Raw genomic sequence first — 13,788 nt, forward strand, 5'->3', positions numbered from 1 at the left:
TTCCCTCTGTTAGCACCAGAGGTGTTTTAAATCGAGCCAGCCTTAACTTTCCCCTGGCCTCAAATAGCCCAAGACCATCTCATTAGGAATTTGATAAATAACCTGAAGCAGCAGACAGATTACAGACCAGCAGAAATCTGTAATAGATAGCTGACCTATTTAACACCCCAGCTAACTTTCCAGGAGGATTGAGTTGAATAGGAGCGAGCTGTTAACGGGAGATTCGCACACCGTAGATCTAAGTCCTCCAAGCTCACAGGATCATTACTATTTACCCGGTAGGCCTGACTTGCTCCTTTGGACTAAATTTATCTGAACACTTCAGACCGACTCTATTAGCATCACTCCTGAACTCTCTGCCTCAGCACAGAAAAGCAGAGCAGGAAAGTTAAATTGCTGGGAACACAGTGGCAGTCAGATCCAAGGAGGCTGCCTCTTCATGACATATTTCTGTGAACAAGAGGCATTAAACGTGAAGCAGAACACCCAAGGATTTTGGCTCTGTACATTTGCTTCATAGGGAAATGCCTTCTCTCTGCAGCATCAAAGCAAGATAAGCATTTGGTGCAGTCACCATTAAAAGGCTGGAGGGTGATAATAATGGTCTTCGATGGTGAGAGGCATCTCCTAGAAGAGAAAAGCTTCCAATTTTTCCTGTGCTCTGCAGTACCTCCTCTGGCTGCCTTCTCCATTCTGAGCACAGTGCGCACATAGGCTTTGCCTGTTCCCTCCCTTTGCTCTGTACCCAACCAAAGTCTGCCAATTTTTTTTTCTCTAACGTGTCAGAAAACCTGTTTCACTTTCTATCCCAAAAGCTACAACTCAAAAGCTCTTATTGTCTGATTTCTGTGATTTCCTTTGGCTTCTGACCTTCCTCACATTGACATCACCCACTTCCCTTCCACGAAGAATGCAGTCATGCAGCTTGCTCTCAGCCAAGCACGCTCCCACTCTGAAGTGCTCTGCTAGATAGCTTTGCTGCACTCTACCACGTTGGGATTTTTAGGTTTCAATACAGTTTTCTCATTTCTCTCTATTTTTCTGCTTGTACCTTATTCTTGGTCATTCCTTCTGCTCCACACCAAGTGCCAGACTCCATAACTCCTTAGGCTTGTCCTTTAGACATGTTTAAAAGCAAAGCCAAGCCAAAGACAAGTATTCAGTTAAATGAATTCCCAGTCCACTTGACAGCTTTTATTGTAAGCACTAATCAGTGACTGAGACAATAATACAGATAATAAACTCTGGTAGAGAACGTAATGACAATATTGTAGGTCCTGTAGGAGGATAGTTCAATTGGAAGTTTTACTGCATCCACTCACAGTCTTTCAAATGGTCTCCTGCACCTACAGCTTCAAAAGCAACACAGATTGACAGAGCACTTGAAGGGCCAAAGACAACTCGCTGAAACTTTTCATCTGGAGTTTCCACTAAACCTGTCCCATGGGAAAAGATAGTAGTAAACAGTGGAAGAGAAACACAGTCCAGACATTTCCACAGAAAGTAAATCTGCTTTCACAGAGTACTGCATATTTCTTGTTAGCTATTATTTTTAACCTCTTGCAGATTTATTTTTACTACAATTTAAACGTATCTGTTATATGCCATAACATTATTATTATGAGAGACACTAAAATAGCAAAGTATTCTAGGCACTTAGTACCATTTTACAAACCAGGAATCAAAGCCAGTGATGACTGCAGATCACTGCAGCAGCCACCGATGCACATGACCCCCTTTCAGCCTTACTTCTTACACTTCCTGTGTAGATAAAGTGAAGATGAAAAAAAATTGTGGAACTCCTTCCAAAGTTGTGGTGTACTTTCTCTTGCTGTTTAACTAGGGAGGAGCAAAACAAGAAATTAAAATGCATGCAGTGGGATGAACTTCTGTTCACTGCTACCAGGCTGTGGGCACAAGCTCTGGGCTCAGAGCCCATAGCCACCACCTAAGCCTACACATCTAATACCAAAAACTACCTGGGATTGACACATACCTTAGAATCAAAGAATGGTTTGGGTTAGAAGGGACCATGAAAGGCCATCTAGTCCAGCCACCTTGCAATAAGCATCTTCAACTACGTCAGACTGCTCAGAGCCCTGTCCAACCTGACCTCCTGAATATTTTCAGAGATGGGTCATCTACCACCTCTCTGGGCAAGCCGTGCTAGTGTTTCACCACCCTCATCCTAAAAAAAAAATTCTTCCTTATATAAAGTCTGAATTTACCCTATTTTGCTTTAAAACCATTACCCCTTGTCCTAGCGCTACAGGCCCTGTGATAATTTTTGTTCTCATCTTTCTAGTAAGCCCCCTTTCAGAACTGAAAGTCTGTAGTAAGGTCTCCCAGAGCCTTCTCTTCTCCAGGTTGAACAATCCCAACTCTCTGCTTTCCTCAAAGGAGTGGTATTCTACTCCTCTGACCACTTTTGTGGTACAAACCCTGAGGCTTTCATTCCATTTTTCACTAAGCTGTTTTAAATAAGTGAAAGTTTGTTTGCACAAGAGACTCAGGTTTTGGCTTCATAGTGAATACTCTATTAAGTCTAATAAAATACATTGCATAGAATCAAAGACTGGCTTAAGATGGAAGGGACCTTAAAGACCAACTATCTCCGACCCCCTGCCATGGGCAGACACCCTCCACTAGCCCAGGCTGCCCAAAGCCCCATCCAACCTGGCTTTGTACACTGCCAGGGAGGGGGCAGCCACAGCGGCCCGGGGAAACTTGTGCCAGGGCCTCATCACCCTCACAGGAAAGAATTTCTTCCTAATATCTCATCTAAATCTCTCCTCCTTCAGCTTAAGGCCATTACCTCTTATCCTATTTCTACATGCCCTTGTAAGCAGTCCCTCTCCAGATTTCTTGTTAGGCTCCTTTAGGTACTGGAGGTGCCATAAGGTCTCCCTGGAGCCTTCCCTTCTCAAGGGAACAAGCCCGACTCTCCCAGCCTGTCTTCATAAGAGATCTGCTCCAATCCTCTGGTCATCTTTGTGGCTTCCTCTGGACTCGCTCTGATAGGTCCATGTCTTTCTTCTACTGGAGACCCCAGAGCTGGATGCAGTACTCCAGGTGGGGTCACATAAGAATGGAGTAGAGGGCAAGAATCATCTTGCTGGTCACACTTCTTTTGATGCAGCCCAGTACCTGGTTGTCTTTCTGGGCTGCAGGCCCACAGTGCCAGGTCATACTGAGCTTCTTGTCCACCAACACACCCACAGGGCTGCTTTCAATCCATTCACCACCCAGCCTGTATTTGTTTGGTATTATGCTGACCCACGTGCGGGACTTTGCACTGAGCTTCATGCAGTTTGCACAGGGCCACCTCTCAAGCCTGTCAAGGTCCCTCTGGGTGGCATCCTTAATGAATAAACTTTGTCTTCATTAAATCAGCTTAGCTTTTCAGTGCTCCAACACTGATGGATGTCTATTCATATCAAGGCAAACTATGATAGAGCGTAACTTTCCACTGCTGCAGATCTCTTTGTTTTCAGCTTGGATGCTGTTTGGCATAACAGTTTGATATTCACTTACAAGACCGGTGAAAAATACACACTGCTAATTTTCCTAAGTGCCATGCCAGTGTCTCTGGGGAATGTGTGTTTTCCTAGCTTCCCATACAGTAAAATGATTTGCTCCCAGCTAATAAAGTGGACTTCACATCAGCTAAGGGAAGACTTTAGTTAGGGTGTCCCCTTCTTTGCTGTTGGATGATACAGTCACAGCAAAGACCTAAAGTTGATAACATCTTCAAAATTACTCTTTTTTGTTATTTTTCCCTAACGTGGGCGAGACAAGCCGATAATCCCTGCAGATCTCCTTTTTCTCCCCCATTGCCCCCGTGGTTTATCATGTCCAATTAGCCATCTGCCATGCCTGCACTGCCATACAAAGGAAGCCCACTCTCCTCCACCGCAGCCCATCAGCGGAGCTATTGTCCCAGCTGACAAACAAGAATCAGACACTATTGTTTCTGGCTGCTGATGCTGCTCCCAATGTAGGCTGCCAGTTGCCATTAAAACAGCAGGAGCACCAGGGTACACTCCAGGAGTCAGGAACCACGCCAGCAGAACTGATATCACCAGGGAACCTTTACAAAGCTGTTTTCACTATATATATATTCTAATTTCAGGTAACAAACCAGCCTGGACCAACTACCACTCTTCATATCCTGGTTGCACCAAAGTATGCCTGACCTACTACTGCTGACCTTTGCTGTTTTACCAAGCAGTCACAAAGGTGAAGGGGGAAGCACAGAAGAGAGCAACGTCTTGGAGCCAAACCTTTCCTGGTATGATTTGTTTTTCATTTTAAAGGTAAGGCATGCCTTCTGCCACTCAGCAGAGCTCATTACACACACACACAGAGGAGGAGTTTAAAAAACCTGAGAACTCCACTAAGCCTACGTGGGTACCAATTACGTGATGAGGTTAATTTAATTTCTCTCACAAACACCACAAACTCACCCTTTTTCCCAAGGCCACTTCACTAACAGAAATGACCAGAGCAGCTGGTCTGCCAGTCACCGAGATGTTAAATTGAAGATCATTTCCTCTTATTATTCTCAGCAAAGCATGGTTTGACCTTACACTAAAAACTACAGTCTGCCTAATTACGGTAGTTTTGTTCCATCAGTGGAACTGAAATGCTGGTTTGTATAATTAAGGTTACCAAAAAAGGAATTTCATTTTTAGTTTTCAAGGCAATTTGTTGCCTTGAAGTGAGAGCACGACAAATTAGGCCTATGTACCTATACGTTCCCAGTCATTATATTGTATCATTCAGAAGAAACATAAAAAACTCCTAGATTTTAGATACAAATGTGGATAAGGGAAAAAGAACCCAGTAAAACCCACAATTTATTCTAGGCACTAGTTAATGAAAATGAACAAACCAAATTAATATTTATATTTAAAAGTAGAAACAGAATTATCTCCTAAGACCTTGATTAGGAAACAGGAATTATTTAAACTTCAGTAAATGCTTTACATGGTATTTCACACTCCAGCACTGAACATACATAATTTTAACATACCACTTAGAGACTTCACTGAATAGTTCAAAATAAAATAAATGAAAGGCAACTGAAACTAATGTTTTTCCACAGTAATCACACACATAATGATTTTCCCAATGACTTACAACAGAGGACAGTCTTTGCCCTGGATTGAAATACTGGGCTCATTCTGAACTAAATCTGAAATACAACATGAAAATTTAAATATTTTGCTGAAATTTTACTCCATTCTTAGCACTGAACACACTGAGGTCCTCACACCACACAGGTGACTGACTCAAACCTAGATTTACGATTGCCATTGCAGTGCCTGACCCAAGTTCTGTTTTCAGTTACATCAATGAAAACTCCCAAACAATTCCTCTCAAGTCCTCTGGATCTACGTGACAGTAACACAACCAGTCCCACAACCAAGTGGGAAAAAAAAAAAAAAAGCAATTCAAAATATTACCACTTCTTTCTTTTACAGCCCTCCACACATTAGGGTTCTCCTTTCAGACAATCACATGTGACTTCTCTTTTCATATCCAGCTTTCTTTTGCAACACGTATACTGCAATATCCGCTGGTTTCCCCTGCCAGCTTCACAAGGCAAAACTCCCCAAGTGGCAGAGTCCCTTCAGCTAAACACGGGGTGCGTGTGCCATGCAAGGCTGTAAAACAGGAGTTGTTTATCCAAAGAAATATTAAAAGCAGGACACCAGTCCAAATCAAACAAAAGCACAAATACTTCTAAGTTGTTTCATGGCTGACTTTAAGTTCCAGCCATAAACTGCACAGCGCTATGGGTTTATAAGGCCTAATACTCCATAAGTATTTTCTTTGATATAACTATGAAGTACTTAAAATACCACTGGGTACTGTACAGTACACGTCGCCATGGAGCAATAAAGCTGCTATACATCCATAATCAACCTTCCTAGGGACCATAAGGTCACAGCAGCTGAATCAACAGAATACTTCATCCATTCCCAACTTTCAAGAGGCCCAGAGCACCTGTCCGACTGGGAGACTCCCCAGTGGGCTCTTAACACAACGGTGTGCTTGGAAATTAAACCCCAAAACACCCCACCAAACCCAACAAAGTTGCTCCCATTTCTAAACCCTGTTTCCCAGCAGGTTATTATCATGGGACTTGATAAAACAGACTATTGGAAGCAGGTGTTGGGAAACAGTAATAATTATATTTGCCTGACCAAGTTGAGTGCCTGCTTGTAGCCATGCAGCTCATCATCCCAAGACGCGCATGACCATCTAACACATACGAAATCTTCTACACAAGCACTAGGAGGGTTGTACTGGGCTCCTCTGATGACTTTGGGACAGCACTTTTCTTCTTGCAGAGTTTCAGCCCCAAAACAAAAGATTTCCTCCCCGTCGATAAGTACTGGAGGTGCTACATCAAGCCTTAGCACATTGCCTGTGCTGAAAACCTATGTTCCTTATTGCACCCTGCCCTGGAAATCAAGGATTGTGAACATGCCAGCTCCAAACAGAAGCTGGGTGTGAAAGGCTTCTTCCTCTGGAAGTAATTCTGTTCAGCATTAATTGAATTAATATCAAATAGAATTAATATCTTCCTACTGGGCTATACCACAATGCAGTCTCACCCAGAAGACACACATTGTAAATGACTATCAGATGTCACTCATGTTGCCCTGTCCGTACTTCTGAGTGAGGAGAAAGGAGGTATGGGAAAGACAGGAATTTTTTTTGAGATAAATCACCAATTTAAATCGCTCCTTTCCAGTATCAGACAAAAAGAAATCCTTGTCTTTTGTCACAAAACCCCACAAATCAGTAGGTTCTGCCCCGTTTCCTAGCAGTGTCTGCAGGGTGAGAGAAGGGAAAGAGGGCAGTCATTCTCATCAAGACCTTGATCCACCTACACATTCTTTGCCGTATCAACATATCAATTCCCAGACTAGCAAAGCTCCCCCCAGTCTGGAGGAAGAAGAGATGGGACAACAGCAGGGCAGAGCTAGAGGCAACAGAGGCTTGAGAGGATCTGAATCCCCACGTTCAGTGAGGTAATGGCCCTCCTCCCCCATGCCAATCACATGAAAAAACATCTATGTTGGCCAGTAAGGAAAGGAAGGAACGAAACTCATATTCCCGATGGGGTCAGAGGTGAAAACCTCCAGAGAGCAGTACAGATTTTAATTAACAGCATCACCCTAAAGAACACAGGAGCTTTCCAAGTGCTAGGCACAACCAGACAGGCTTTTCCACAACACAGCCTCCTTTATCAGCACACGTTACCAGACTGGGCCTTATAAAGTCTCAAGGTAAGGAAGCCTCACGAACACCTCACTCCCAGTGACAACTCAATTGAATCAATTTATCTGCTCTACGAGGAGACACTTGATTCCATCAACCTCAAGGAGCACTTCTCTGCAGACATCATTTCAAGCACGTCTATTGATCAAACAGCCTGGCCACTGCCAATCATTTTAAAGTTATTTAGCAGTGGAGCTGCCAGTCACTCATACCCAAATGAACAATGCTGGAAGCATAACTGCCTGGTGAAAAGCAGAAAGCAAACAGCATAATTCATCGCAGTCAAAGGAGATGGAACAGTATCAGTTTTCAACTCAGAGGAAGTATCAATGACAAAGTCAGCATCTTCATATCGGATACAATCAATGTTATGCTTAAGTGCCAGAAAAATAAATTAGAAAATAAAACTGTACCTCCTAGTGGATAAGAAATATTGATGATTACCCTTGCCAGTAATTGGTAGCTTGCTAAATTGTTCTGTCCAGGACCTCTATAAAAATGTAAAATTTTGGAAAAAGAATTCCTTTTATATTTCACCTCCGTTTCCAAAACACACTGCAGAAATTCCTGCAGCTTAGGCACGAGTGTAAAGTTTTCCCTCTGTGTCTGTATCCAAGGGATATCTGTCATGTGTACAATTTACAAAGTGACTGACTTTATGGTTGAAACAACAAGTATTTGGATTCAGTTCCATGCAGAATGAAAATCTCAGTACACATGTAATATGGACCATTGAGAGTTCCAGAGAACTCGCTCATATTTTATCTGTCACCAAAACAGACATAAGAAACTTAATAAGGCATACCCAGGCATAGATTTGGTTTCTTACTCAGACGTAAGCTCAAACAGAAGCGATACATGTCATGCAGAAATTACTGCCTCAATTCCGCAGCCAGTGTTATCCCAGAAATCAGAGCTGCAGACTGCAATAGTCATTTCTGCCCTTAAAGTCCTCTGCCTGTTAATTTTTATCCCAATTACACAGGAGTGATTCTCTAAAAGAAGACTGAATTACTCTCTGTGTGTATCTGATGGTGAAAATTAGAGTAGTCCCTCTCCGGGGAGGGTTTAACTGACTGCCAGCATCAACCACACAGGTGTTAAATCCACCCTTTTCTTAAAAGTCACTCCTAGCTCCCAGCCTGAGCACCAAACAGACCCTCCTTTATTACCTCACGTTAATTCCTTCAGTTGTACTTTCCCAGTGCAGCTCCAAGAGCTGCTATCTCAGTTGCTGCTGCCGATAAGGGGCTGCTACCCCCGAGTGTTTGGGTGCTGGTGGGTGAGCCTCTCCATGCACGGCGCCGTTCCCAGCATCAGCTTCCTCTGCCGGTACCAGGGAGCAGCCTATCGATCCTCCTGGCTCAGTGCAAAGCCCAGCTGGTTGCTAAAAGCCTTCCAGTGAGATATTACTCGTTTGGGCTCCATTTTTTTCCCCGAGAATAATGACTTCATGTCTTTCTGTGTAGCAGCTATGAACTCAGTAAGAGTTTAGGCAGTCCAGCGTGCACTCATGCTGCTGGAGCAGTTAACCTGTAAACCACACAGATTCATTGTTTTATTTGATATGCATGTACAAGGGCATGTAAACCACAACAGTTACGCTTTACAAATCCAGAATACAAGTTAGGACAGAAGGGATAAAAGAAAAAAAAAGCTAACATCAAGGGAGAATAGATGCTAAATCAACACAGGTTTCTGCAGCTATTACAAATCAGACCCTATCTCACAGTCCTTACCCGGGCAAGATTGCTATTGACAGCCAAAAGGAGGAGTTGGGGGTGTCCTGTCTACAGTTGTTCTCCTAAGCCCCACATCAGCTGTTCTCTCTGCCACCCATTAAAACCAGCTTCCTACAGGCACGACCCCAGAGCTGAGTGGTGCACAAAAGACCCAGGAAACCAACAGTGCAATTTCACAGGAGTCGTGCCTGCTGTCATACTTTTCCCCCATTTCTCAGAGATGTTGCCTGGGCATCATAATAGATGACAATCAAAATTACTTACTAATAGTTTGGAGGTGTTGGTGTGGGGTTTGTATGGGTTTTTTTCACATCATCTTTTTGGACACAAGGTAACAGTGCAGAAACAAGAATTTTGTCACGTCTTTCAATGAAGCTTAAAGTAGACAAGAACACCATGAGGGATGGCCCGTGCATACATGCTTCAGTGCAAAGATGTGGCTTGGGCATCCTTTCCAGCCCAGATTCCTGTGACTTTGTTTCCTCAAGAAGCAGAAGCATTAGGAGACTTTCTGAAATCTTCAGGTTAAATGTATCAGGCAGGTGACAAATGTATTCATGGCTCTACAGGTGAAATTTCAGGTGGAGAAGGCAGATTGGGAGGACTGGGTAGTCACATTGCTCCCTGTGCTTTTTCCTCATTTAGGAATACATTTTTCATATAAGCTAGACAGACCTGGCTCTCTCCAAATTCAATTCTGCTAACATGCTTACACTGAGAAGGCAGTGTCACAAAGAAATGATTCAGCTTGGAGTGAAGGGGGGGAAAGAGAGAAAAGGGGGGGGGGGGGGGAACAACTTCAAGTAAGAGGTTCATTTTAAAAGGAAAATTGGTGGGTTACTTTTCTTTTTTTTTTTTTTTTTTAAACAAATCTATCATTGTTGAGACTTCAGAAATCAGCTTGCAACCAGGTAGGCTGTCAACAGGCAAATACCCTATGGCTTGTGGATCACAAGATACACACAGCCAGATCTTATTATAGTTATCTTCTAGATCAAAGGGCTTTCACATAAGTGGGGTGCAGTCTACCATAGCAGGGAGCTGCTGCAGGCCTGGGGGATTTTACTTCTTTAAAGTTTTGGTGATCACATAATTGGTTTTGTGTAACTGGAGCTCAAAGCACTGTGTGCAGCTAATGAGCAGGTAGAAGGAGGAAAACAGCTGAAAAGCAAAGTCTTGACAAACAGCTGTAGCGGTAAGTGTCAGTCCTAGTCTAAAAGGGTCAATCCCCTTATGAAACAAGCATTTAATCCTTTAAAATTTTTAATTAAAAATCTACCAAGGAGCCTATAATACTTTCTTAAGATTTTGTCAGGCGGGGAGGAACGGGGGGGAGGAGAGGGTAGGAGGGGAAAGGCAGATCACAAGTTGTTTCAGTTGAGATGCTGATCCTGTGCAAAGCCATGTTTCAGAGCTGAGGGCTCTCCACACAACCACCGCTTCACACACGGGAGGTGTAGCGGGGGCCCCAGCACGTACCCACCACCCAGAGAATTTATTTAACCACTGCATCGTTAGAGGAGGCCCCACAGCACGCTCTGCTGTAGCCCAGCTACACTTCTGCTCCACTTCAGCATCCTCTGAAACCGGAGAGCGAAACACACGGCTCTCGACCAGCCCCGAGATAGTTGCGAGCCCGTTCCCGCGGGGTCAGCATCCCCGGCCGGCTGCGAGCGAGCGCTGCTGCCCTTGCTGCCCACCCGAGAGCGGCAGAGGTAGAGCCCGGCGCTTCGCCGGGCCGGAACGGGGCTGGCAGGGCAGGCAGCCGGCTCCGCTTCCAAATACCGACCAGTACCCCGGCGGCCGCCGCCTCCCCGGGGCGGGGGCCGCGGGGCCCAGCCGACGCAGCCTCCCGCGGGGGCGACAACGCGGCGGCTCTCCCCGAGCATCCCCGCGGGGCTTTTGTGCCTGCCCGGGGCGGGGACCCGGCCGGTCCCCTCCCGAGGCGGGCGGCGGCGAGAGCGCAGCCCCGCGGTAGCATCCTCCCGGGGGCGGGAGGAGGGACCGGGGCACGGACGAGCGACGGTGGTGCTGCGGCGGACAAAGCGAGGAGGCAGGCGGGGGACCCCCTTCGTTCCACTCCTCTCCCCTCCCCACGGCTCCGCTGCCGGCGGTGCCCGCTCCGCCGCCGCCAGCCCCGCATCCCGTGGCGGAGGCAGGGCCCGGCGCTGCCCCTGCCCCTTCCCCACGGCTCCCCTACCTGTTCGGAAGAAAGCATCCACCTCGGAGTCGGGGACAGCGCCTTCCTCCGCCGCCCCTTCGGCGGGATTCATGGCTGTGGGAGAGGCAGCGGCGAGCGCGGCGGCTGGTAATATCCAGTGAGTTAGGGAGGAGGAGAGCCGAGAGAGAGAGAAAGAGGGAGGGAGAAGAGGAGGGAGGGAGGGATGGAGGCGCGTTTAGCAGCGAGCCCAGCCGAGCGCCGCCCGGATCATCCCTTCCGCGGTGCCTGCGGGGCGGCTGCCCCGGGGCTGGGTTGGGCTGCGCTGCCCCCGGGCTGCGCTGAGCTGCGCTGGGCGGCGCGGCCCGGGGCGGGGTGCCGGTGCCGAGCCCCGCCGCCGCCGGCCCCCTCCCCTCCACCCGCTATTGTTCCGACCTGCTCCGCTCCCCCCCGCTGCCGCCGCCGCTGCCCCTCACCGCGCTGACAACCCGGCCCGGCCCCCGGCGGCCGCCCCCGCCGCTTCCCTACCGGCACTTCCTGAGCCAGGCCGGCGCGCCGGCCGGGGAGGCTGCGGCGCCCCCCGCCGCCGGGGCAGCCCCTCCGCGGGGCGCGGCCGCTCCGCGCAGCAGCGCGGCGGGGGTCCAGCTGCCGCCTGCGGGGCGGGCCGGGCACAGGTGCGGACACAGGGGACCCCCCGCGGGCGGTGGCTGTTCTTATTCCCTACCCCTGCGCGCTCCGCAGCCGTACTGATGTGCATCACCGGGCTGCACCGCTGCCATGTCTCTCCCCTCTGATGAATAACCGCGGGGGCACGGCGCAGCGCCCGCCTGTCAGCTGGGCAGGTACGCGGGGAGAGAAAGTGAGCGGCGGCGTGGTGACAGGGGAAAGCACTCCTTCCTCGGGGAGTTCGGGGGGGTTTTGTTCCTGAGCTGCGGGGCGCGATCGCTTTGGAAACGATCAGTGAAAGCGCACGTTGCCGCAGGTATTCTATTCCTTACGGTCCTAGGTGACTAGAGAGCCAAAAAGGAGTTTGAAAAGCCGAGGTCCAGGTCCCAGGTCAGACACTGATTCAGCTAACTAAATGAGTTTCATTTCTCAGCTACAGCTGCAGTATTTGGGACAATAACTGTTGTCTCAAAAGGAGTGCTGTGAGGAATACCTGTTTGTACCTTGTTAGCAGCCGTGTTAAATATTATTCCCTGAGCTACCAAGATTTCAGCACAGACAGGCAAAGATGGGCAGAAAGACAGATAGATGTTTTGCCATTTGGGAACTTTCCTTTCTTCTCCTGTGAGACTTCAAATAGGTGAACCAGCTCCTCATCCTTCCATAATCACGTAGCAGCTCTAAAACTAGCAGCCTGCGGAAGGAGAAACGTTGCTGTTCCACCTATTCAAAACAACATTGTAAAACAGAAGTGTTGCTCTCACACCTCACAGTTGTTCATCTTTGCTACCTCTACTATTAGAAAGAAAAAGCAACTGCTGGACTAGTCACCCACCCAGCTGTATTAGCCTTGGACAACCTGTCCTTGCTGCAAAATACCATCTCCTGCTCTCAAAACCAGGAGTCTTTCAGCCAGCACATCGCCGTGCCCTCAGTGTTGTTATGCTGTAGGGGTAATGTCCAATCACAATCCTCTTGCCACCAAAAAACTCTGATGCTTAAAGGAGTCTGTGGGTGTGTGGGAGGATGTCAGCCATAGAAGACACAGACAAAACATCTCTAGGAACCTGATCACCACAGCAAGACTCACTGGAGTGCTTCAAAAGAGCTGAGCATCAGTCTAGTGTATCTCAAGAAAGAAAATACTCCAAATAGCAGAAATCTCAGAGCCAACTGGTTGTAAGTGACACTGTTTGGATCAGATCTCAATCTGTCAGGTAACAGCTGAGAGTGGCAGAACCCTTCCTGTTTCAGCCCAGAATATTTTAGACAACAGAAGAACATGAGTTTCTTCCATCTGATCTCTTCTGAATAGAGTGAAGAGGATTTGCATGTATACTCACTGACTGGATAAAAGGGCTGAAAGTTTCCCTGCAGAAACTGAACTGTCAAAATGGCATTGACCAGTGATCCCACTCATGTCTTCTCTGACCTTAGAGGTTACTACTGGAATTGATACAGAATTCAGAAGCAAATCCTAATTCATGCCTAGGCACCACAGAAATGAGAGCAAACATCCTATAGATGTATCGCTGTATCAAATCGAGATCTATCTAGCATTTAGTTTCCCATGGTTGCCTTATTCCCTCCCTTTTGATGTCTGATCTACTGCCCATTTCCTAAGTCTAACACCAGCTGGTTTTAACTAAAGCCATTTCCTTTTATGTTTATGGATAAAAAGGGTCATTTCACAACGATCTGTAGAAAATATCACCACAAAAGCTACAGCCAGGCTGACTAAGCTCATTGCAGACCTCTGTGCTGCCTTTGAACTCACCTCCTTAGGACAATCAGGATGCCTGCACCACCTCCATACCAGGAATACCAGCAGTAGGTACAAGCACCTGACTGTGGTCTTTCAAGCGCTTGCTTTCTTCAGTGACTGTTCACCCCTTCTTCCACATCATACCATGATGCAGAAAAGCC

General features: G+C 47.1%; 1 protein-coding gene across 4 annotated transcripts in view; it reads right to left on the minus strand.

The window, feature by feature from the left end:
* KALRN (kalirin RhoGEF kinase) overlaps positions 1-11,311 on the minus strand; it is a gene marked incomplete at both ends in the record, with an annotated part of 502,255 nt that extends 490,944 nt beyond the window's left edge. For all 4 annotated transcript variants that reach the window (XM_084264735.1, XM_084264736.1, XM_084264734.1 and 1 more), the window contains one exon: positions 11,239-11,311. In XM_084264735.1, the coding sequence (XP_084120861.1) occupies positions 11,239-11,311 (73 nt within the window). The remainder of the gene's footprint in view (positions 1-11,238) is intronic.
* Between the last annotated feature and the right edge of the window lie 2,477 nt (positions 11,312-13,788).

The sequence above is a fragment of the Gallinula chloropus genome (genome assembly GCF_964237585.1).
Source record: "Gallinula chloropus genome assembly, chromosome: 5".
Lineage (NCBI taxonomy): Eukaryota > Metazoa > Chordata > Aves > Gruiformes > Rallidae > Gallinula > Gallinula chloropus.